The sequence below is a fragment of the Crinia signifera genome, chromosome 4 (assembly GCF_055691185.1).
Source record: "Crinia signifera chromosome 4, ASM5569118v1, whole genome shotgun sequence".
Classification (NCBI taxonomy): domain Eukaryota; kingdom Metazoa; phylum Chordata; class Amphibia; order Anura; family Myobatrachidae; genus Crinia; species Crinia signifera.
The window spans coordinates 198,783,281-198,808,066 of NC_139220.1; the positions used below are offsets into that span (position 1 = coordinate 198,783,281).

The window sequence follows — 24,786 nt, forward strand, 5'->3', positions numbered from 1 at the left end:
GTACACTATACCCCTAGATGAATTCCCTGAGGGGTGTAGTTTGCAAAATGGGGTGACTTGTGGGGGGGTTCCACTGTATTGGTGCAACATAGAACCCACCATTCATTCCACCAGAATCTGTGCTGCAAAATCCAAAAATCACTCCTTCCCTTCTGAGTCCTGCCATGCACCCAACTGGTATTTTTTGGTCACATGTGAGGCATTGCCGTACTCGGGAGAAATTGGGGCACAGATTTTGGGGTGCTTTTTCTCCTTCATACCTTCTGAAAATGAAAAATTTTGAGCCAGAACTGCATTTTTGTGTAAAAAAATGTAATTTTTCATTTTCACTGCCCACTTGTATCAAAATTGGTGAAACCCCTGGGGGTTTGAAATGTACACTATACCCCTAGATGAATTCCCTGAGGGGTGTAGTTTTCAAAATGGGGTGACTTGTGGGGGGGTTCCACTGTATTGGTGCTTGGGGGGTCTTGCTAATGCGACATAGCACCCACCAAAATTCCACCAGAATCTGAGCTGCAAAATCCAAAAATCACTCCTTCCGTTCTGAGTCCTGCCATGCACCCAACTGGTATTTTTTGGTCACATGTGAGGCATTGCCGTACTCGGGAGAAATTGGGGCACAGATTTTGGGGTGCTTTTTCTCCTTCATACCTTCTGAAAATGAAAAATTTCGAGCCAGAACTGCATTTTTGTGTAAAAAATGTAATTTTTCATTTTCACTGCCCACTTGTATCAAAATTGGTGAAACCCCTGGGGGTTTGAAATGTACACTATACCCCTAGATGAATTCCCTGAGGGGTGTAGTTTTCAAAATGGGGTGACTTGTGGGGGGGTTCCACTGTATTGGTGCTTGGGGGGTCTTGCTAATGCGACATAGCACCCACCAAAATTCCACCAGAATCTGAGCCGCAAAATCCAAAAATCACTCCTTCCGTTCTGAGTCCTGCCATGCACCCAACTGGTATTTTTTGGTCACATGTGAGGCATTGCCGTACTCGGGAGAAATTGGGGCACAGATTTTGGGGTGCTTTTTCTCCTTCATACCTTCTGAAAATGAAAAATTTTGAGCCAGAACTGCATTTTTGTGTAAAAAAATGTAATTTTTCATTTTCACTGCCCACTTGTATCAAAATTGGTGAAACCCCTGGGGGTTTGAAATGTACACTATACCCCTAGATGAATTCCCTGAGGGGTGTAGTTTTCAAAATGGGGTGACTTGTGGGGGGGTTCCACTGTATTGGTGCTTGGGGGGTCTTGCTAATGCGACATAGCACCCACCAAAATTCCACCAGAATCTGAGCTGCAAAATCCAAAAATCACTCCTTCCGTTCTGAGTCCTGCCATGCACCCAACTGGTATTTTTTGGTCACATGTGAGGCATTGCCGTACTCGGGAGAAATTGGGGCACAGATTTTGGGGTGCTTTTTCTCCTTCATACCTTCTGAAAATGAAAAATTTCGAGCCAGAACTGCATTTTTGTGTAAAAAATGTAATTTTTCATTTTCACTGCCCACTTGTATCAAAATTGGTGAAACCCCTGGGGGTTTGAAATGTACACTATACCCCTAGATGAATTCCCTGAGGGGTGTAGTTTTCAAAATGGGGTGACTTGTGGGGGGGTTCCACTGTATTGGTGCTTGGGGGGTCTTGCTAATGCGACATAGCACCCACCAAAATTCCACCAGAATCTGAGCCGCAAAATCCAAAAATCACTCCTTCCGTTCTGAGTCCTGCCATGCACCCAACTGGTATTTTTTGGTCACATGTGAGGCATTTCCGTACTCGGGAGAAATTGGGGCACATATTTTGGGGTGCTTTTTCTCCTTCATACCTTCTGAAAATGAAAAATTTTGAGCCAGAACTGCATTTTTGTGTAAAAAAATGTAATTTTTCATTTTCACTGCCCACTTGTATCAAAATTGGTGAAACCCCTGGGGGTTTGAAATGTACACTATACCCCTAGATGAATTCCCTGAGGGGTGTACTTTGCAAAATGGGGTGACTTGTGGGGGGGTTCCACTGTATTGGTGCAACATAGCACCCACCATTCATTCCACCAGAATCTGTGCTGCAAAATCCAAAAATCACTCCTTCCCTTCTGAGTCCTGCCATGCACCCAACTGGTATTTTTTGGTCACATGTGAGGCATTGCCGTACTCGGGAGAAATTGGGGCACAGATTTTGGGGTGCTTTTTCTCCTTCATACCTTCTGAAAATGAAAAATTTTGAGCCAGAACTGCATTTTTGTGTAAAAAAATGTAATTTTTCATTTTCACTGCCCACTTGTATCAAAATTGGTGAAACCCCTGGGGGTTTGAAATGTACACTATACCCCTAGATGAATTCCCTGAGGGGTGTAGTTTGCAAAATGGGGTCACTTGTGGGGGGGTTCCACTGTATTGGTGCTTTGGGGGTCTTGCTAATGCGACATAGCACCCACCAAAATTCCACCAGAATCTGAGCTGCAAAATCCAAAAATCACTCCTTCCCTTCTGAGTCCTGCCATGCACCCAACTGGTATTTTTTGGTCACATGTGAGGCATTGCCGTACTCGGGAGAAATTGGGGCACAGATTTTGGGGTGCTTTGTCTCCTTCATACCTTCTGAAAATGACAAATTTGGAGCCAGAACTGTATTTTTGTGTAAAAAAAATAATTTTTCATTTTCACTGCCCAGTTGTACCACAATTGGTGAAACCCCTGGGGGTTTGAAATGTACACTATACCCCTAGATGAATTCCCTGAGGGGTGTAGTTTGCAAAATGGGGTCACTTGTGGGGGGGTTCCTAACTTTTAGCATCTTATGGTGCCTAGAAACCTACATGGTGCCTAAAAAATAATCTCATAAAAAGGAGGCTCCAAAATCAAGTAGGTGCTCCTTCTATTATGAAGCCTGTGGTTTGGTCACCGTGCACACTAGGGCCACATATAGGATATTTATGAAAACAAAAGAATTGGGGGAATCAATTTTTAGTCACATTTCTCTAGTAAAATGTACTGTGTTCCTTAGAAAAATGTATTAAAATTGCAAATCTGCAAAAAAAAAGAAATTTTGAAATTTCACCTACACTTTGTTTTAATTCCTGTGAAACACCTAAAGGGTTAACAAACTTCCAAAATGCTGTTTTGAATACTGTGAGGGGTGCAGTTTTTGAAATGGCATCATTTATGGGGGTGTCTCACATACAAGTCCCTCAAAGTCACATCAGAACTGAACTGGTCCCTAAAAAAATCAGTGTTTGAAATTTTCTTGAAAATTTGAGAATTTGCTATTCATATTGTAAGCCTCCTAGTGTCCCAAAAAATTAAAAGGAAGTTGAAATAATGATGTCAACATAAAGTAGACATATGGTCTATGTTAGTTATTCACTATTTTGAGTGGTAAGATTATTTGTCTCACAAGCAGAAAATTTAACATTTTGCAAATCGCTAAATTTTCCATTTTTTCACGATATTTTGGTATTTTTCACAAAAAAACACAGACTGTATCGACCCAAATTTACCACTAATTTGAAGTACAATGTGTCACGAAAAAACAATCTCAAAATCACTGGGATAAGTAAAAGCAAAAAAAAGTTATCCCCACTTAAGTGAGACATGTCAGATTTGAAAAAAAGGGCTCTGTCAGGAACGCAAAAACTGGCTCTGTCAGGAAGGGGTTAAGTGCATTGTCCTGAGGACAGGATGGCTGTCCCAAAAGAATTAGATGACATGCTCTGAATACATGCTACTTTTGAATAAAGCCTGTCTCTCTACAGTAGGGGCACACAGCCCCCATCCACCTAGGAATCAGGGGCGTAACTAACTATTTAGCGCCCCCCCCCCGCCGCACGTTTATTTGGCGCCCCACCCACCTAACCTGCCCCCCCCTTCTTACCCGCGGTCTGCGTCTCGCCCCGGCTCTCTGTTGGGACCTGCCTGACTGTCACGTCCCGGCCGGCTCCTGCTGCTACAATGAAAACTGACTCTTAGAAAATGGCTGCCCCCATACTGCAGACAGAAAACTGTCTGCAGTATAGGGGCAGCCATTTTCTAATTGTCAGTTTTCATTGCAGCAGGAGCCGGCAGGGACCGTGACGGTCAGGCAGGTCCCGGCAGAGAGCCGGTGAGACGCAGACCGCGGGTAACTATAGCCCCGCAGCCCCCCCCCCGGCGGCGCCCCCAATTTCTCTGCGCCCCCCCGCCACCGCGGGGGCTGCGGAGCTATAGTTACGCCACTGCTAGGAATGGTACACAGCCCCTCTCCCAACAGCAGGGGTACACAGCCACCATCCTTAAGAGTATGCAGCCACTCTCCCCACAGCAGTGGCACACAGTGCCAGATTAAGGTCTAAATGGCCCTGGGGCAGAAAATTATCAAGGGCCTATTATGCGCAATAATAGGGGTTGTGGCCAGCACCTAATAATGTGGGGGGCGTGACCAGTGTTCTGGTTGGGTGGACTGCTCTTGGGTGTGTCTCTATGTGTGTAAATACTTTCAACTAATTATATATGCCTGGAAAAGGCAAGGGGCTGGCATAGGAAAAATACAAAGGGTTTAGTATAGGGTGGAAAATGGCAAAGAGGTTGGCATATGCAAGGTCCTGGCACAGAAAATAGGGAAAATAGAATATACTTACCTTCCAGTGGCAGCTGCAGACTTTGGGCTTCAGTGCTGACCATGTATCACCAGCACTGAGAGCATCGGACGATATATATGCACACTCCCTCCAGCCAAAGAGTGCAATGGCATATATATATATATATATATATATATATATATATATATATATATATATATATATATATATATATATAGCCAAGGTAGAGGTGCGGCACTCAGACTAACAAAACAGGTCGAATAAAGAAGATGACTACTCCATATGACGAGGTTTCAGTTTATTAACTGTTTTCAAGTCACATATATATATATATATATATATATATTCACATATATATATATATATACACACACACACACACACACACATATATACATACACATACACACACACGCACACACAATATCTTCCCCGGCACTCCGGTGTCCCAAATCTGGGTTACCTCCTTAAGATTGAGTCCACTCTATACGGTCACAGGAAAGTAGCCAGTTTAATGCATATATATGCATTCGCTTATACAACAACACAACACCCCATGGAACCCATCCTGGAGGAGATCGCAGGTTTCAGGAACCTAACGCTCCTGCAGGGAGAAACGTTATCTCTCTCCCAAAAAGACGCGGATTGCATCCTCTTCAAAGAGAGACTTGCCACCACCGAGACATCCAGCACTGCGGAGATATCCTTTGAACAACTTTTGCGCCTCAAGAAAAGAGAGGTTGATTATTTGCTACACAGAATAATGCTCTCTCATTATTACAGAGACAAGAACATTCCGAGGGGGTTTAGAATACGTAATGCCCCCACAATAGGACGTTTGAACCCTGACTTCTGCCGCAGATGGGTGGCTGTCTTGAATAAAGCATTGTTCGACCTCATTCTGCTGGTGGTGGAAGAATCGGCAAGGGAGCTATCCTTGGTACGTGACTAGACTAAGGTCCTGGAAACAACCTGTTTGCAACAACTGCAATCTGATCCCTCTGAAGAGTGGCTCAACAAACTTAGTCAACAGGTCGACAAGTATAAAGCAGACCTCATACGATTTAAAACCAATAAACTGAATACGGTCAATCGTGACTACGAAGAGGGCCGGGTCTACATCTGGACACAGAAACAGGGTCCACATAATAAAGATCAAAGGCAGAAATATCGCAAAAGACGGGCAAGAAAGTTCCCGCTGGACACGGAATCATCCAGTGCTGCCTCTAACAGCGAATCAGACGCCCCAAGCACCAGTCGCAGAGGCCAGCAAGGAGCTCTCCCTTTAGGGGTAAAAACGAGGGCACTGCTGGGAACTACAATCGAAGAACCCGCCGAGGCCGACAAAACCAAAGGGAAGCGAGGAAAGAAAACAAAAGCATAAACATTGTCTATAACATCATCTTCTAGAACCTTCTCCCCTGACGAACATTCCGTATTGCAGAAAGGTTTGAACTTTGTCCGCACCAATATGCCTGATGCCTTGGAATCCAGGATTGATGTCTGCAGATTGAACTGACAATTTAGACTGAGGGAGTACTATAATGACAAAGAAACCTCCGATGCACCTGGTGAGAGAGTTCCCGTTAAGCAGAAATCTCGATTTTAACCCATTTCCATCAACCCGGCCATTAATGCTTTCACACAGACTCTGCAGCATCACAGTGATAGTGAGATAAAGTCCACTGATAATGCACAGAAAAATCTCACAAGGAACCAAAGGCTGGCTCCGAAACAATTATCAGGCTATGATGACATCACCATACGCCCAGCGGGATTGCCTTATTCACAATTCCTCAGAGTTGTTAGAATTTGTAGCGATGAGAGAGACAGGGATGATCAGCTAGACAAAATTACACACAAATTTTTGCAAAAAGGATAAAACTCCTCACAGCTTAAGTCAACCAGAACTAAAGCTCTGGCATCACTCAATCAGGAGATGACACAGACCAGATGCAATAAAGAAGACAATTCTGTTACTTGGGTGAATACCTTCACAATGGCCAGCAAATCCCTGATAAACACTGGCAAAAGAGCTTGGCCAGTGATACAAGCTGATCGCAATCTATCTAGCATCTCAGATAAATCCGTGCTTCCCTGCTACAGTCGAGGCAGGAATATTAAGGATCTTCTGGTGCACACGGATGTAACATCCAAATCCTGCCCTGCAGCACACTTTCTAACCAAAAAACCCAGCAACTATAGATGCCAGGGATGCGCAACTTGCTCCTTTTTGGAGATTGGAAATACGTTTGTGCATCCCCATTTAGGCACCACCTTTAAAATCAACTACGTCCTTAATTGTTCAAGCCGTTACGTGGTATATTTCTTGCGCTGTCCCTGTGGTCCCTACTATGTAGGGAAGACCACCTGTCAATTTAAGGAGAGGATGGCTCAGCACTGCAGCGCGATTAAAATGGCTTTGGTAGGCAGCCTGTAGCACAACATTTTGCTGCATACAGACACAACCTAGCTTCTCTTAAGTACAAAATGATAGACATGGTTGTTGAGGATAAGAGGGGTGGTGATAGAGCAAACAAATTGTTATGTTTGGAAGCCAAATGGATACACAGGCTTAACACGGTCTCTGCACGGTTTGAATGAGAATTTATCTCTTAATTGCTTCTATTGATTAGATCCGACACAGGATCGCCCTGGCAGTAGACTAAAACACCTAATTGAATAATTGGAACCCAAACATCATGTTTGCAATTATGCACTGATGTACTGCTTTAAACACATGTTGCTGCTGTTGCATTATCAGGGGCTGGCTGGCAACTTTTAGCCTGGGGGGCAAGTCCAGAGCACCGGCCCATAAGTAACAGCGCATCGTTAAATGGAGGTTTTTCGTATATGTATTAATAAAACAAAAAAAAAAAACAATAATAGGACACCACAGGCTGCTCCCCAGTATAATATCAGGAGCCCCACAGGATGCTCACCCTGGCTAGTTATGCCAGAACCAGTGGCATAACTAGCCACTTTGGTACCCTGTGCCAGAAAGGAAATTGGTGCTTGCCCCACAACCACACTAAAAATAGGAGAGTGCGCGCCGAAGGCGCGCGGCAAAATGTAGGAGCGATACTTCATGGGGAAGAGGCGTGGCCCTATAAAAGTACTAATAACATCGTAATGCCCATAACACATTATACCACACATAGTAATGCCCATTATGTATTATGCCACACAGCGTAATGCCCCTTACACAATATGCTGCACACCATAATGCCCATATGATATTACGACACACATTATGCTCCACGCAATGCCCCGAGTACACCTGCATATGACTACATAATGGCCCAGGGTTACCGACAGTAGCAGCGCTGTGTATATATATATATATATATATATATATATATCGCACACAGTTACCGACAGTAGCAGCGCAACTTATATTGTACATAATGTCCACATCAGTTGCCGACAGTAGTAGTATCACAACTTATACATAATGCCCACACCAGTTGCTGACAGTAGTAGCGCTGCTTATACGTAACACCCAAACCAGTTGCCGACAATAGTAGCGTTGCCTATACATAACAACCGCACCAGTTTCTGACAGTAGTAGTGCTGCTTATACGTAACACCCACACTGACACCAGACGCAACAGCAGTAGTGCTGCCTATACATATGCCCCCACCAGTTGCCGACACTAGTAACGCTGCCTGTACATATGTCCACACCAGTTGCTGACACTAGTAGCACTGATTATACATATGCCCACACCAGTTGCCGACACTAGTAAAGCTGCCTGTACATATGCCCACACCAGTTGACGACACTAGTAGCGCTGATTATACATATGCCCACACCAGTTGCTGACGCTAGTAGCGCTGCTTGTACATATGTCCACACCAGTTGCCGACACTAGTAGCGCTGATTATACATATGTCCACACCAATTGCCGACACTAGTAGCGCTGCTTGTACATATGTCGACACCAGTTGCCGACACTAGTAACGCTGCCTGTACATATGTCCACACCAGTTGCCGACACTAGTAAAGCTGCTTGTACATATGTCCACACCAGTTGCCGACACTAGTAGCGCTGCTTGTACAAATGCCCCCACCAGTTGCCGACACTAGTAGCGCTGCTTGTGCAAATGCCCACACCAATTGCCGACACTAGTAGCGCTGCTTGCACAAATGCCCACACCAGTTGCCGACACTAGTAACGCTGCCTGTACATATGTCCACACCAGTTGCCGACACTAGTAGCGCTGCTTGTACACATGCCCACACCAGTTGCCGACACTAGTAACGCTGCCTGTACATATGTCCACACCAATTGCCGACACTAGTAGCGCTGCTTGTACACATGCCCACACCACTTGCCGACACTAGTAGCACTGCTTGTACACATGCCCACACCAGTTAAAGTACACTCACATTTTACATACCTGGTTCAGGGCACTTCAGGCTGGCAGCTCATCATCTCCTTCACAGTCGTGTAGCTCCGCCCCCTCCGGACGTTAGCCCCGCCCCTTTTCCGATCCCTACAGGGACGCTGAACAGGAGCAGCAGGGAGGGATCCTCTGTACTGTCCATGCTGCTGCCTGTAATGCAGTGAGTGTGTTACAGGCGCAGCAGCTGCTGGCAGCCACAGAGGTCTGAGCTCCTCAAGAGAGTCCAAAGCCACTCTCTGTAGCAGCCTCCTGCACTAGACGTCCTCAGTGCAGGAGGCCGGCAGCCATGTTTCCGAAGACCAGTCGGAGACTGGTTAGCCGTGGCTGCAACAGCAGCCTCAGAAACAAACAGGCGGCCCGCACACATTAGATTGAGCGGCCCGGGGGGCACATGGCACCCTGCCCCCCGGCCCAGCCCGCCCCTGTGCATTATAATGAAATGTTTCTGTCTGCCACAAAGTTGGTAATTTGTTACATTGCCTTTCTACTGTGATGACATGCACGCGCTGTTAAAAATTGTATACTGCAATCAGGGACGTGCAGTCAGGGGAGGCAGGGGAGGCAGAGCCTCCCCTGTCACAATGATGAAAATAATAAAAAGAAGATATTTATATATCTTCTTTTACTATTTTCATCATTTCTACCTCTCCGGCTGCCTCCCACTGCTGCATGTGAGAGTGGGAGGCAGCGGGAGAGGTGCCTCCCGCTGTTCTCATTAAAACACCGGGCAGCGGGGGGCGGGTAGGGGTGGGCAGGGGGCAGGGCGCAGCAATGGGCTGTAAAAGCCCATTGAAAATTAATGGGGAAGCGGCACTTATACTGATGCCGCAATGACAGCGGCACCAGTATAAACGCACGCCCCCAGATGTGATTGGGCCAGCAGATCCAGTGCTGGATCCGCTGTCCAATCACACATGCAGCAGCGCGGGCAGCGGGGAGTTCGGCCGGCGCCTGCAGGGAGAAAGCAGAAGAAGTCACTCACCCGCCGAGAGGACTGGCCGCCGCCACCGCCGAGGACAGGTGAGTCTGCCGGGTGGTGGGAGGGAAGGGGGGGTTTGCAGCCAGTCAGGTCTCCACTCTCCACGGCTCCTCTGCCCCAGCGCAAAAATGTACTGCCTAAGGGCGCTCCATGCCTAGTCTATGGCCAGGGGGAAGGGTGAGGGAACAGGAGAGCTGGCTGCCCGTCTACCGCTGTGATCGCGCAGCTGCGCCTGGCACCAGCAGCGCCCGATCCGCACACGGGGGACATGCCCCCCCTTGCTGCCGCGCCGCCCCATGCTGATCGTGCAGCCGCAGTTCAGTGAAGATCGAAGCAGGCTGTCAGCTGCGCCTGTGATCAACAGCGCCTGCCCTGGGGGGACACTTCCTCCTTTAACTCACAGCCGCTGCCGCACACTGGGAATGGCATGCAAGCCCCCCCATTTGTACTACCACACATAACACTAACATCGTGGCAGAGACTTCACAGAGGACCTGCTTTCACCACTGACTGCACCTGATGATGGACTGCTTCTATTAGGTATGAAGACATAAATTATATATTCTTATAACGCTACAAAAAAAAAAAATGTATACACAGTCTTTAATATACTACAGTTCAACTTCTTCATTCTGCCCCCACTAATATATATATATATATATATATATATATATATATATATATATATATATATATATATATAGGCAATGTAAGCGACACTCCACACATAGAAATAAGAGCCAAGGCACAGGTTGTTTTGTTCAACATTTCATTTGCAAACATACAATTTTCATTAGGAACTAAAGGTGCACACACACGGGGGCGATTATTGCAACTATCGCTGGCAATATGGTCGCTGAACGACCATATTGCCAGCGATAGGAGTGTGCACCGGCGATAAATCGCCGGGTGCACACTCCCATTTTCTGCCCTTTGTGATCGCTGGTCGCAGGAGCTTGCTCCTGCGACCAGCTGATTTCCACTGCTGGGCTCCCCTGGCAGTTTCTTTTTCATCAGCGACCATCTCTGGTCGCTGATGCAAACGGGACACCGAGCGATACATCGCACCGTGTGTACAGGGCTTAAGTGTAACGGGGTAGTGGACAGCGCTCCAATGTGCAAAGATTTCCTTGCTCCGGTGCCCTCAGAGGGCCTGTTATGGTCCTAGTATGCAACTTTGGGATAAGCGGCACTCGGAATAAATAATACACAACAGCAGGTGTTTAGGGACCCTAAACATCTGCTGTTGTGTATTATTTATTCCGAGTGCCGCTTATCCCAAAGTTGTATATATATATATATATATATATATATATATATATATATATATAAATTTCAGAGAGACAAAGGCACTCAGAGGCTTGAAGAAGGTGAAAAAAACTGGAGGAATTTTATTCCATAGCCTGTCTACATTTCGGGGGTCATGCCCCCGTCATCAGGACAAAAAGGCAAAGGTAACAACCTGCTAAGTGTACATACTGTGAATAAATTTTGTACACTATTTATTCACAGTATGTACACTTAGCAGGTTGACTTGTTACCTTTGCCTTTTTGTCCTGACGAACACTTATGTGGCATAATATGCAATATGCATTACGGTGTGTGGTGTAATGGGTATTACGGCATGTGGTATTTGCAATAGGCATTATAAAGTATGGCATAATTGTGTAAGGGGCGTTACCTTGTGTGGTCTAATGTGTAATGGGCATTATAGTGTTAATGTGTGGTATAATGTGTAATGGGCATTGCGTTTAAAATATATTGCTGCATGCCTCTAGCAGGCAGCAGCGGGTGTATGTGCTTCTACATTCGCGTGGTCCAGCTAGGAAAGGATATGACTGCACGGGCTGTTGCTCCTCCTAGACATTTTCTCTGTAGTGGACTCCTGGCTACACCACTGTGCCTCTGCTAAAGTTTGCAGTCTGAATCTGTGTCCACGGGTCTTTTGGTGGTAGTGGTGTGGGTCCTGCTCATCTCAACATATATATGCAGCTTTTGTGAGTGCAGCAGGGACAGCAACTATGAGTGACAGCTGTCCCTTGACAAGGGCAGGGCTGTCAGGGACTTGCGCACATGTACAGGGCTCTTGGCTGCACCTCACGTGGCATTATGCGTGTAAGCAGCACTACAAGGGGCATTGTGTGTGTAAGCGGCACTGCAGGGGGCATTATGTGTAAGTGTATCCTCGCAGGGCATTATGCATGTTAGCGGCAATAAAATGTACTACTAGGAGAAGATGCATCTTTTGCCATGAAACCCCCGGCATAATATGTAATTGGCATTACAGTGTGTGGTATAACATGTACTTGGCATTATGGTGTTTGGTATAATGTGTAATGCACATTACAGTGTGTGGTATACTGTGTACTGGGCATTAAAGTGTGTGGTATAACATGTAATGGGCATTACGGTGTATGGTATAATGTGTACATGGCATTATGGTGTGTGGTGTAATGGGTATTAGGGTGTGTGGCACAATGTGTAATGGCATTACGCTGTGTGGCACAATGTGTAATGGCCATTACGGTTTGTGGTATAATGTGTAATGGGCATTATGGTGTGTGGTACAATGGGCATTACTGTGTGGCATAATATGTAATGGCCATTACCTGGGCACAATGTGTAATGAATTGGGCATGCCTTTTTCCAGGCTAGGATACACCCCTTGTAATTAGGCTCCGCCAATTGTTGATTTGGTGCCGCCCACATGAGGCCACTTCCAGATATTTTCCAGGGCCACTTTCAGTCCCCAATCCGCCCCTGGTCGCATATACCGGCGGCCGCTGCATATGTAGCACCGCGGGGGGGGGGGGGTGCTGGTGAGGTCAGTGCCTCCCCAGGCAATGACCTCACCGCACGTCACTGACTGCAATGATATGTTCTTTCTATAAATATGTAAATATCGTTTTTTTTTCCTTCTGGTGATTGTTCAATTAATGATGTCATAGAGGGCAGCCTGGTCTGCCTCTGATGACACACTCACTCCTCCCTTCTATGGCGCACATGGTGTCCCCTGCACCCATAAATAACTTGTGTATGCAACTGTTCAGGTTGTTCCTGAAGACGATAATAAATCGAAACATTGAACGCATCCTGCCTATTTGGGATTATTGCATCCCTGATTTGAAAAGTCTGTGAGTGCCACCAGCATCCTTTCCTGTGTGTATATATATATATATATATATATATATATATATATATATATATATATATACTCCCCAATAGTGGTGAGGCGCCAATCTGTCGATGTACAGTCCTTATGAAACCAGCACTTTTAAAATAATGACAAAAATTTCATCCAAGCAATTGCTTTATTTGATCCTTCAGATTAATGTAATGCCAGCACTAGCCATGGAATGGGTTAAACATCCCAGGCTGTGTGTGTGACCCTTGGGGAGCATGTGACTCGGAGATCCAATAAGGTGCTTGGGAATGGCAGAGTTAGCTGAATATTGGGTCAGGAAAGGGAGGAGTCTTCCTCTCTTTCCTGCTGAAATTTTCCCTCCCTCCCTTCCCTGTGATCATTTGGTTTAAATGGGGGGTTTATTCCAGGGTGTCTTAATCGCGTTGGCTGATAGGCGGGAAAGAACGGCAGGTTAATAGTTTTTAGCCTTCATTACCTAATTGCTTGGATGAAATTTTTGCCATTATTTTAAAAGTGCTGGTTTCATAAGGACTGTACATCGACAGATTGGCGCCTCACCACTATTGGGGAGAAGATTGTGGTACTTGTTCCCTTGGCCCTCGGGGAGCATTGTGGTTGGGCAGCCAATTTGTACAATTGTTTATATATATATATATATATATATATATATATATTTCTGTGTATAGCGCGTGGAGGAATATTGGGGTTTGATATATATATATATATATATATATATATATATATGTTTACAATTTCCAACACTCACAGGACGCAGGGAGATATATTGCCGGGTGCCCTCCAAATGTGCACCCGCAGGACGCCGGTGTCCTATGATACTTGCGGGGTGAGGCGACACTCCAGTCATAAAAAAAATACTGAAAGACAAAACTTGGTAGACAACATTTCAGCACCTTTTATGTGGTCACCTAAATTTACAACACCATATACCCCTTATACAAATCATGCAACACAATAGGAACCCCCTTATACTGTACTTGCCTCTTACACATTATGCCACATGGAATGAGACAAAATTCACACTGACTAAGCCAAAATTCACACTATGGCACATGGATTGAGTCAAAATTCACGTTATGCCACACTGATTAAGGCAAAATTCACATTTTGTCACATGGGTTGAGCCAAAATACACAATATACCAAATGGATTTAGCAAAAATTCACAATATGCTTCATAAACAGGGGTATTGCGCACGAAAGGTGCGCATTAAAAATTTACACCATAATGCCCATTACATGTTAAGCCACACACCATAATGTCCATTACGTATTATGCCAAACACCATGATGCCTATTAAAAATTATGTTCAGACCCCTTGTGAGACCATAAGCTGGTGCGGTTGGCCCTGGGTTCCTCCTAATGCAAGACAATGCTAGACATCATGTGGCTGGAGTGTGTCAGCAGTTCCTGCAAGATGAAAGCATTGATGCTATGGACTGACCCGTCCGTTCCCCAGACCTGAATCCAATTGAGCACATCTGGGACATCATGTCTCGCTCCATCCACCAACACCATGTTTCACCACAGACTGTCCAGGAGATGGCGGATGCTTTAGTCTAGGTCTGGGAGGAGATCCCTCAGGAGACCATCCGCCACCTCATCAGGAGCATGCCCAGGCATTGTAGGGAGGTAATACAGGCACGTGGAGGCCACACACACTACTGAGCCTCATTTTGACTTGTTTTAAGGACATTACATAAAAGTTGGATCAGCCTGTAGTGTGTTCTTCCACTTTAATTGTGAGTGTGACTCCAAATCCAGACCTCCATGGGTTAATAAATTTGATTTCCATTGATAGTTTTTGTGTGATTTTGTTGTCAGCACATTCAGCTATGTAAAGAACAAAGTATATATATATTGGAGTATTGTGTTATATATATATATATATATATATATATATATATATATATATATATATATAACACAATACTCCACGACGCGCTTAACAATATCAAACAGAAGAACTTTCTTTTAACAATATATACTGAGGCTGCTATACCACAATGTTACCCGAGAGCCGGGTAACTTACATACAACATACACTTCCCAAATGTGGTTCAGCGCCCTTTACTCAACTGATAGTCCATACGTCATTTCTCCAAGATAACAATTTATTAAAATCTTCAAAGTTTGATTGACCGTCTGGCCGTACAACAGAATCCCCTGGGATTCTGAGTAAAGGGCGCTGAATCACATTTGGGAAGTATGTATATATATATATATATATACATATATATATATTGAAGTAGTTCAAAACGGCACTCAGGTACATGTAGGAAAGAGTGGTGCAAGGTCCACAATGGATAATGATAAACAGCACTTACCTATCCTGGGAACCAGGGTAGGAAACAGACCAGCACTCACGAAGTTTGAAGTGACCAATTCCTGGAGGGTAGGCAAGCCTGATATATATGCACATTGACAAAGGAGTTGAGCACCCTGAAACGTAGGGATTTACCATGCACCATTTTTGTCATTAAATTAATTGTTGACAGTTTGAACAGCCGCTATCACCTCTGTAAGCATACTTATCTACGCAGCAGGCACTGGAGCATTGCTACTTTGGTAGGGGGAGTGTCGATCCGCGCCCCACCCATGTAATTAGTTTGACAGTCATTAGAGCGACCACTATTGTCGACATCAGATTTTTACCGTGTACCACGTTCGCTCACTGTGCTTCGGGCACGGTGCCTCGTTTCATACTATTATATTCTCCCACATGTGTAGTAAAGTATGAAAAAAACACAGTTTTTAGAAAAAAAAACACGAAAAACTCATGTCAACCTTTTTCATGTCAACCTATTCCACAGCGACGAACTGCTTGTGTCGACCTTTTGACCATGTCGACCTAATGCATGTCGACAGTTTTCACGTTGACCTTTTGATTGTGGACCAATAGTGGTCAACCTATGCACAGATCTCTGAAAAAATAGTTTCTAAATGTATCAATTTATAATAGATTCTCAGTGGCAGTATAATGCAAAAACACCTTTTTATATTTGTAAGGATCGGCAGGTTCTCCTTCATGACAGCAATAATAAACACTTGGTGCTGTTAGTATTTCCAAAGAAGAAAGCAGAAAACACCAGATCGGAGCATATCCAGACATGCCACATTTGTTTAAAGGTAGCGGTGTTGATTGTTGCAGCAATGTAGATCCTGTCACACTACACCTCTCTCTAGAAATAGCACCGTTCTCTTGTGTAAAAACTATTAATAATAGCCTTATTCCAGCAGCACAGAGTACTCAAACAGCAAACTCTAGTGTAGGTGGAAGCTTATTCCATTCCTTTAGAAACAATTCAGCATGGCTATGATAAAGTGAAGAAAAATAATTATATATATTTATTTATCTATCTATCTATCTATCTATCTATCTCTATAGCCCCGTACACACGGGGGAGATATATTGCTGTTTCTCCTTTTCATCAGCGACCAGAGATGGTCGCTGATGAAAAAGAAACTGCCGGGGGGAGCCCGGCAGTTGTAATCAGCTGGTCGCAGGAGCATGTTCCTGCGACCAGCGATCACCACAGGGGTACAGGGTTGCCGACTTTGAGATTCTCCTCTCCGGGAGAAGCCCGGAGAGGAGAGATTCAGCAGACACTCGGGGGGCGGGGCTTGCGAGTGACATCACTAAGCCCCGCCCCCATGCTGGTAAAGCAGCTAATTCACGGATCTCCGTGGAGGGGGCGGGGCTAAAATGACGCGATTTTGCCGTTTTAGCTCCGCCCCCTCCTCTGAGACCCGAGGATTGCGGCATTTTAATGCCGCGACTTGAGGGTCAGCGGGGGTCCCCCCTGAATCCGGGAGGGTTGCCCACCCTTCCGGGGGACCGGGAGGGGGACCCGATTTTCGGGAGACTCCCGTAAATTCCGGGAGGGTCGGCAACCCTGCAGGGGTAACAACGGGAGCACGCACCCGGCGATATATCGCCGGTGCACACTCCCATCACGGGCAATATGACCATATTTCCTGCGATATTACACAAAATCGCCCCCCCCCCCCCCCCCCCCCGTGTGTACGCACCTTAAATGTTGAAAAGATAACCACATCCTTTCTGGGTGTGGATTGAAAGGTCTTGAGTGTTGAGGTAGACAGTCAAAGGGTTGACAACAAAAAGTCGACATGCAATTTGTCAACACAGACAAAATGTCGACATGCAATGGGTCCACCTGGAAAAGGTTGACGCATGACACATTTTCAAGGGTTTTCTGGTGTCAGTGTGGACATGGACTGTTAATTAGTGTAGTGTGCACCCTCACATGGCTAGCTTAGCTCACCATGCTCTGGGCTTTACCATTCCCAATTGTACTCCATGTGGATCATAAAGAATGAAAAAGACAAAAATTGTGAAAAACTCATGTTGATCTTTTCATATGTCGACCATTGTCATGTAGTCATGAAATTGGCGCCCAAAGCAAAACTGCAATCAACATGGACATTGAAAAAAGTGCACGTGTCCCCTTGAATGGCTCACTGCGCTCGCCAAGCTTCGGGAATGGTGCCTCGCAGCACTTGGCACACTTCTATAGTCTCCACCCACGCCCTAGTGGATGGTAGGGCATGAAATACCGCTGGTAGGCACATGCCTACTGAAAAACCCATGTCAACCTTTTGACTGTTGACCTCTCCAATGTCAACCTAATGCGTGTGCCGACCTTTTGACTCTGTCGACTTTTGGTGCGTTGACCTTTTTCGTGTGTCAACCTTAAGTGTCGACCTACTGACCATATACCATAATTCTGGAAGGGGCATCCTAACATGGGCTATTTCTGGGATCAGTTTTGTCATGCCTCTTCCCCATTGGGGCATGCACCCTATGTCCCTAGTGGTAAAATAAAGGGGAGGGGCATCAATTTCCTTTCTGGCACAGGGACCACGGAGTCTAGTTGCGGCTCTGCACCGGCGTGGTGTTTAGCTGGAGCAGTGCTGTACATTACATGCAGAATTCTTTATCCCAAGAGTCTGATTCATTTTACAAAACATAAGTCTATCTATGCAATAAAAATGCTCATTTGATAATACACAAAATACTTCTGTTCAATTCACTGTAATATACAAATATACATGTGTGCTTGTCTCCGAATCACATAATATAGGATTCCAGAAATTATATTCCTCTAGTGTAGAACAAGTTCACTCATTAATTAAATCTGTCTTTTTTATGTGAAGTTCATCAACAAACACGGTAACGATAGGATATAATAGCCTATCTGGTACTTACTTTTCCCTCAATGCCTTTTGTCATAGAAACTTCTTTTGAGTTGTTTTCAGTTATCTTATGTCCATGATCTCCCAGGGAGGCAGAAATACATAGGGCGAGGAGTCCAAGCAGGATGATCATGTTTAATCCTTACTGAAGTGATTCTCCCAGGGAAAGTTGAGCTTCTTTCCAGCAGTGCTGGGACTTTAGACTGTAGTACATGCAGAGTGGGAACCTGCCAGTCTGCAGCTGGCTGAGATGCCTCAGACACTGGAGAAAGAGGCAGGCACTGTCCCACCCCTTCTGCACTTCACCAGTGTCCTTTACATCATACAGCATACAAGCAGAAAGAGCTGTGTCAATGACAGCCATGAAGTAAGACGCCAGAAGCCTTTGCAAATGACAATGTCCTATTTTAATCCTATAAATTGACATCCAGGGAATAAATATATGCTGTGCTAAAATTCTGTTTATTCTGTGCAAATAGATCCGTGCAGCTTTTGTTATACGTTTCTCAACAGAGGCGCCAAGTGGTCTTTTAAAGTATGTGCTAATGTTTAACTCATCATCTGGTACAACAGGTTCTACTTTGTATTACTTTAGTAGTGTAGTTGTAAATCTTTGGTTTTAATGCAAAAGTATAAACCTCCTTTTAAAATCTGAAAACAATCCAAGGTTTCAGTTATAAAAGTATTCAGCATTTTGGAAAATGATCGTACGCACATCTTTTATAAAGCAGCCAAACCGGGTATGGACCCAATTTAGGTGGACATGCAATGGAACGACCACTGAGGGTCAACACTTGAAATAGTTCAACATGGCAATGGACGACAGCGTTGCAAGGTCGACCTATGCATTAGGTTGACAATGGCAAGGCCGACAGGCAAAAGGTTGACATGAGTTTTAAAAAATTGTCCCGATTGTCGACATGGACACCGCCAAAGTGTACCGCATCCCCTCGCATAGCTCGCTGTGTTCACCATGCTTTGGGGGCGGAGCCTCCCTGCGCTCGGCACACGGTTTTGGTCTCCCTCTGCGCCCTAGTGGATGGTAGGGCATGAAATACCACCTGACAGCACATGTTGGCTCAAAAAAACATGCTTGTGTCGACATTTCAACTCTGTCGACCTTAGCCCAGTCAAACTATTTCAGGTGTCCACCTAAGGCGTGTCGACCTTCAGTGATCAACCCAATTGATGTTGGGTCGACTCAATGACCGTATCCTATCAAAGCATGATCCCTATGTGTAAGAACATTTACTGTTTTGGAGCGCATGCAGGAAAACTAGAATGAGGTTTCCATATAATGCCACCAGAATGGTGGTGTGGTTATAATTTTAGACATTGCTGTACTTCTTTCCGACTGCTGCCTATCCCCGTCAGATAAAAGGACAGTGATGCACTAGTGTTAGGTTTTGCAAATGCGCAATTTCCTTTTTCTAGTACCGATTGTTTTAGTTGTAAAATGCATAATCTTATTGTCTTCTGCACAGATAGAACTTAAAAAAAGGCCAAATTTTAATAAAACCATTGTGATCATAGAGTGAGATGACCTTTATGCCACCATCAAAGAGGAAATCTGGGTAGCTAATTTGTAGGGGCATCCCAAAGAAGCTGCTGAAAAGAGAAGTTGCAAGTTTATCAATGAGCACTACGAGGGACTGCAAGAACACTGCTCCAGAACCAGGATCAGGCTGGGGCATGAAAAGTCAACCCAGGGGAATGCAGATAGAGACCCATGTCTAAGAGGTGGTATCATCCAACAGATTGGATGTGGCCAGCCAATACATACACTTTGCAAATACTTTTGGAAAATCTTGTAGCAGATTCTAGACTTACTGTATACCAAGCACCTGTATTTATCAGTCATGCTACTCCTGCAGGCAACTGACACTTCAATAGAGTAGCAATGTGTAATTTGAGTCTTAAACCTGATCCCTAGAGGAGATCCCTTCGGCAGTGCGGCTCACCAGGGATTTCCCCTGTATACCGTGGGCTAGTCTTTCCCTGTTTGGGCCAGTGGCAGAAGGAGAGACCTACTACACAGAGGAAGGGGCTTAAGGCAGGCACCAATTAGGGAGATGTGACCTAGAACTCTGAGGAAGGAATTTAGTTGGGTTATCCAAGCTGATCAGTCAGAGCGAGCCTGGTTACAGATGGACAAGTGACTGTGAAACCAGAAGCCCCAATATAGCCTATCAACCAATCAAGGCTGAGCTCAGTCCTGATTGGATGTAGCTGTCACCATTTAGACGGCTGCATCCAATCAGGTGGGGAGCTCCTCTGGAGCTCAGTCCTGGTTGATTGAGTAGAGTCCCAGTGATGACATCACAGGGATTTCCCTTAGTATCGGAGAGGAGCCGCATCTGTCAACAAACGTGCGACTCATCTAATGCGTTGGTCCAGGAATAGCAGTTTGTTGTTTTAACCCTTGGAGTGCTACTGGACATGGGGACCGTCCTGCGAAGCAGTGAGGAGAGGAAGGTAGGTTAGGTAGGTATCCGGCTTCCTCAGGAGCTCCTGAGGAAGCCGGATACTTACCTAACCGGGGAAACACGTTGAGCACCATTATTTGACCAGCTGAAGGGGTAACCCATCCTGGAGACCTACCCACCTCTCCCTACAATTAGCACACCACGCCAACTGGATCCAAGAAACACGCTGAGGCTGTGGGATTTAGCCCAATCCCTGAATTGGATGCCTAGGTGAGCTACAAGGGAGTCCTGAGCTCTTGAAACCATAGAGCACTGGGAACATTTGGTCCATATCATCAAAAATCATTGGATTACAAAAATCGCTTACAAGGATGGTAATATATTTCTATCCTTATTCAGCTGGTTATGACTTTTATTCATTATACCACTAAGTTTATGAAGAGACTGAGTCCCACAATTAGTCATCTTTTAATACATTTTTATAAAAATTGTATTGTATATTTAATTGTATATTTGGTACTTGTGTAATATCTGGGCGCCCGATTTTGTCATTGTATTGCATCGCATTGCATGCAATATAGTGGCATACAATTCATGCAATGCGATTTTTCATTGTAAAGACCAGGGGGGGAGATTCTCTAAGCTAAAAATGCGGTAAAATGTTGGGAATACATTTGCAGCCATGCAAATGGGAGGAAATCCTCCTTTGCAATCACACACCATCAGGGCCGGTGCAAGGAGGTTTGGCACCCTAGGCAAAACATCAAATACTGCGGCCCCCCCCCCTTACTTTCCCCAACACACATGTCCCCCAGCCCTGCACTTTCCCCAACACACATGTCCCCCCAGCCCTGCGCTTTCCCCAACACACATGTCCCCCAGCCCTGCACCTTCCCCAACACACATGTCCCCCAGCCCTGCGCTTTCCCCAACACACATGTCCCCCAGCCCTGCACCTTCCCCAACACACATGTCCCCCAGCCCTGTGCTTTCCCCAACACACATGTCCCCCCAGCCCTGCACTTTCCCCAACACACATGTCCCCCCAGCCCTGCGCTTTCCCCAGCATGTCCCCCAGCCCTGCACTTTCCCAAACACACATGTCCCCCCAGCCCTGCGCTTTCCCCAGCATGTCCCCCAGCCCTGCACTTTCTCCAACACACATGTCCCCCAGCCCACTACTCTCCCCAACACACATGTCCCCCAGCCCACTACTCTCCCCAACACACATGTCCCCCAGACCACTACTCTCCCCAACACACATGTCCCCCAGCCCACTACTCTCCCCAACACACATGTCAAACCAACCCTGCACCCAGACACCTCCCTCATATGCATACAGTTACCTTTTTTGTATGTCTGGCATGGTCCTAGGAGATTGTGCTGAAGGGGGGCGGAGCTACAAGACGATCTCTGTGTGAAGAGCAGCAGCAGGAAGGAAGCACTGAAGCAGAACTTCAGATCAGATTGAAGAGCAGGGACACAGACACAAGCATCACGACTGCTGGCTGCTGCTGGAAGCTGAGCCCAGCAATTTCCTGCAGTACATGCACCCTGCCTGGCCTGGGTAACAGCATTTGAATGTGCTGGGGGAAGTGCTAGGCTCTCCTAGGACCCGATAAGTCCACTAAAATACTTAATTTTTATGATGACAGTATAGGGGCGCCCTCTAGTGGCCAGCGCCCTAAGGCTGCCTAGTGGTAGCTCCGGCCCTGCACACAATCAAATGGTTTACCCCCTGTTCGCAGCACCGTGTAATTCTAGACTTACTCAGCGCTGTGAAGGTCCTGGGAAGATGGCGGCCATGGGCGGATTCAGGGGAGGGAACACCCGAGCATGTGCCCTCCTTGTCATTTCAGACATAGCTCATTTTGTAGCGTAGGACCAGGGTTTTCCAACAAGCCTGGCCCGCATTGCTATCCCCCTGGGAACCGGGGATACAGCCGGACAAACTGGAACGTTTTCCCCATAGGATAACATGGGACCTGCTATTCTGACCCCCACCCGGATCCAACAGCTGCCAGTTCCGGTTTAACAATATAGCCGGCTAAAGGGGGGGGGGGGGTTCTCTCCCCCTCACACCAGAAAATGCAGGGACTAGGCTGGTGTAAAAGGAGCCTACCCGGGTGATGCATGATCCTGAGACCATATTCCTGGGTAAGTCCCTGCATTTTCTGGTGTGAAAGGAATATTATTTAAAATAGCCGGGACCTGCAGTGCTCTGAATACAGCCGGGCAGCCCCCCGCTCTCTGCCCGGCTGTCAATGGCATTCACTTCTGCCCGGTTACGGCTGTCCCCCAGTTACCATAAGCATGTATTCCCCCTTGGTAATGAGCATGTAATCCCACATGGCAATGAGCATGGAACCCCTGGCAATAAGCATGGAACCCTTCGCAATGAGCATGTAGGTAAGCACCACTTACTGTATGTAACCTAATTTTTATTAGGCATTATGGTGTTTGTCATAATACTTAATGGACATTATGATGTGTGGCTTAACATGTAATGGGCATTATGGTGTAAATTTTAATGCACGCCTTTTATGAGCAATGTTCCTGTTTATAAAGCATATTGTGAATTTTGGCTTAATCTGTGTGGCATTATGTGAATTTTGGCTCTATCCGCTTGGAATTATGTGAATTTTGGCTCTATTCTTATAGCATTATGTGAATTTTTGCTCAATCCGTGTGGCATTATGTGAATTTTAGGCTCATTCCATTTGGCATCATGAGTAAAGAGCAAGTATAATGGGGTCTAGTATTTTGTTGCATAATGTTTAGAAGTTGTATATGGGGTGGTACACTACACTCACCCTTTTGAGTGGCCCCACCCCATCCTTCACTTTTGTCGCCAAGGTGGGCCTGTATACCATGGCCTATTTTTAATCCCATTCCCACCCTCTCTCTGCTCTCTCATCACTCTCCTATCAAGGTCCCCCCCCCCTGTCATTTTCTCCTGGCCACTGATGGTGGCCACTGCTGATGTCCAGGTCCCTCCTTCCCGATGGCCGGGCCCATCTGCTTTTTTTGGCGCCACTCCCAGAAAATGCCAGGGTGCTGCCTAAAAAGGTCCCCCTCCCTCGCTGGTAGTGATCACACAGAGGGCTCTCTGCAGCTGTGAATTTTCTGTGAATTTGCAGCCCAGCGAACAGCGCCGAATTGGCCCCAACGTGTGTATCAAGCTTTACTCTGCCTTATGCCTGATTCAGTAATTTGCAGTCACTGCTAGTTCCCTGTTTAAAAAACATTTCAGGGCTGTGGGGGAGGGGTGCAAGTCGATAAGGAAGAAATCTCAGACTGCAAGTGCTTAAACACAGAATACATACTGTGGGCCTGATTCAGACCCATTTTGCAGGGCTGCAGCCAATTATCGGACCACCATGCATTTGCACAGTGGATTGTATGCATATGCAAAGTCCCACTGCGAATGAAACCATTGCTGGCCATTCACAGGTTGATTGACAGGAGGTGAACGTTTTTAGGTGGCACCCCGGTGTTTTTGGGAGTGGTGTGGGGAAAGACGGATATCAGCAGCACGCATAATCACCTTTCAGCCATCACAGCACCAAGTAAGTCTTGGTTTAACCTGATTGTATCGAGAGCTTCTACATTGCTGAGATTTTGTTTTTACTTTAATTTTACAGCTGTACCCTCATTTGGGTCCTAAGTAGAGCATCTTCCAACACCGCTGGCTCCTTTTTAGTGACAGGCGCCAAGTGCTGTAGGTTAATGTCACACTGCAGCACCAGGCTCCTGTCACTGCGTAGGACTTGGCATTTTGGTGTCAACACCTGGAAGGTTGACACCAAGGAGTGGCCCGCACTCCCCTACTGATGCCATATAACAGGGAGGCCCCCTAGGCAGTCATCTGTACTGCCATGTGGATAATCATTTCCTGATATTACTCATCAAACTTCCAAACTACATAATCTTTCTTCAGAGCCAGACTGACAATTCTGCCAAATGTTAGAAGGGCAAGTTGGCAATTCAGCTGTCTGGATGCCTAGTT

At 45.9% G+C, this 24,786-nt stretch overlaps 1 protein-coding gene across 1 annotated transcript in view; it reads right to left on the reverse strand.

Moving 5' to 3' along the window:
- The window catches only part of ITIH5 (inter-alpha-trypsin inhibitor heavy chain 5), a 104,815-nt gene extending 86,194 nt beyond the window's left edge, over positions 1–18,621 (reverse strand). Inside the window, exon 1 of the mRNA XM_083183389.1 lies at positions 18,365–18,621. Coding sequence (XP_083039515.1) covers positions 18,365–18,484 — 120 coding nt within the window. The 5' untranslated portion in view covers positions 18,485–18,621. The remainder of the gene's footprint in view (positions 1–18,364) is intronic.
- Positions 18,622–24,786: the final 6,165 nt, after the last annotated feature.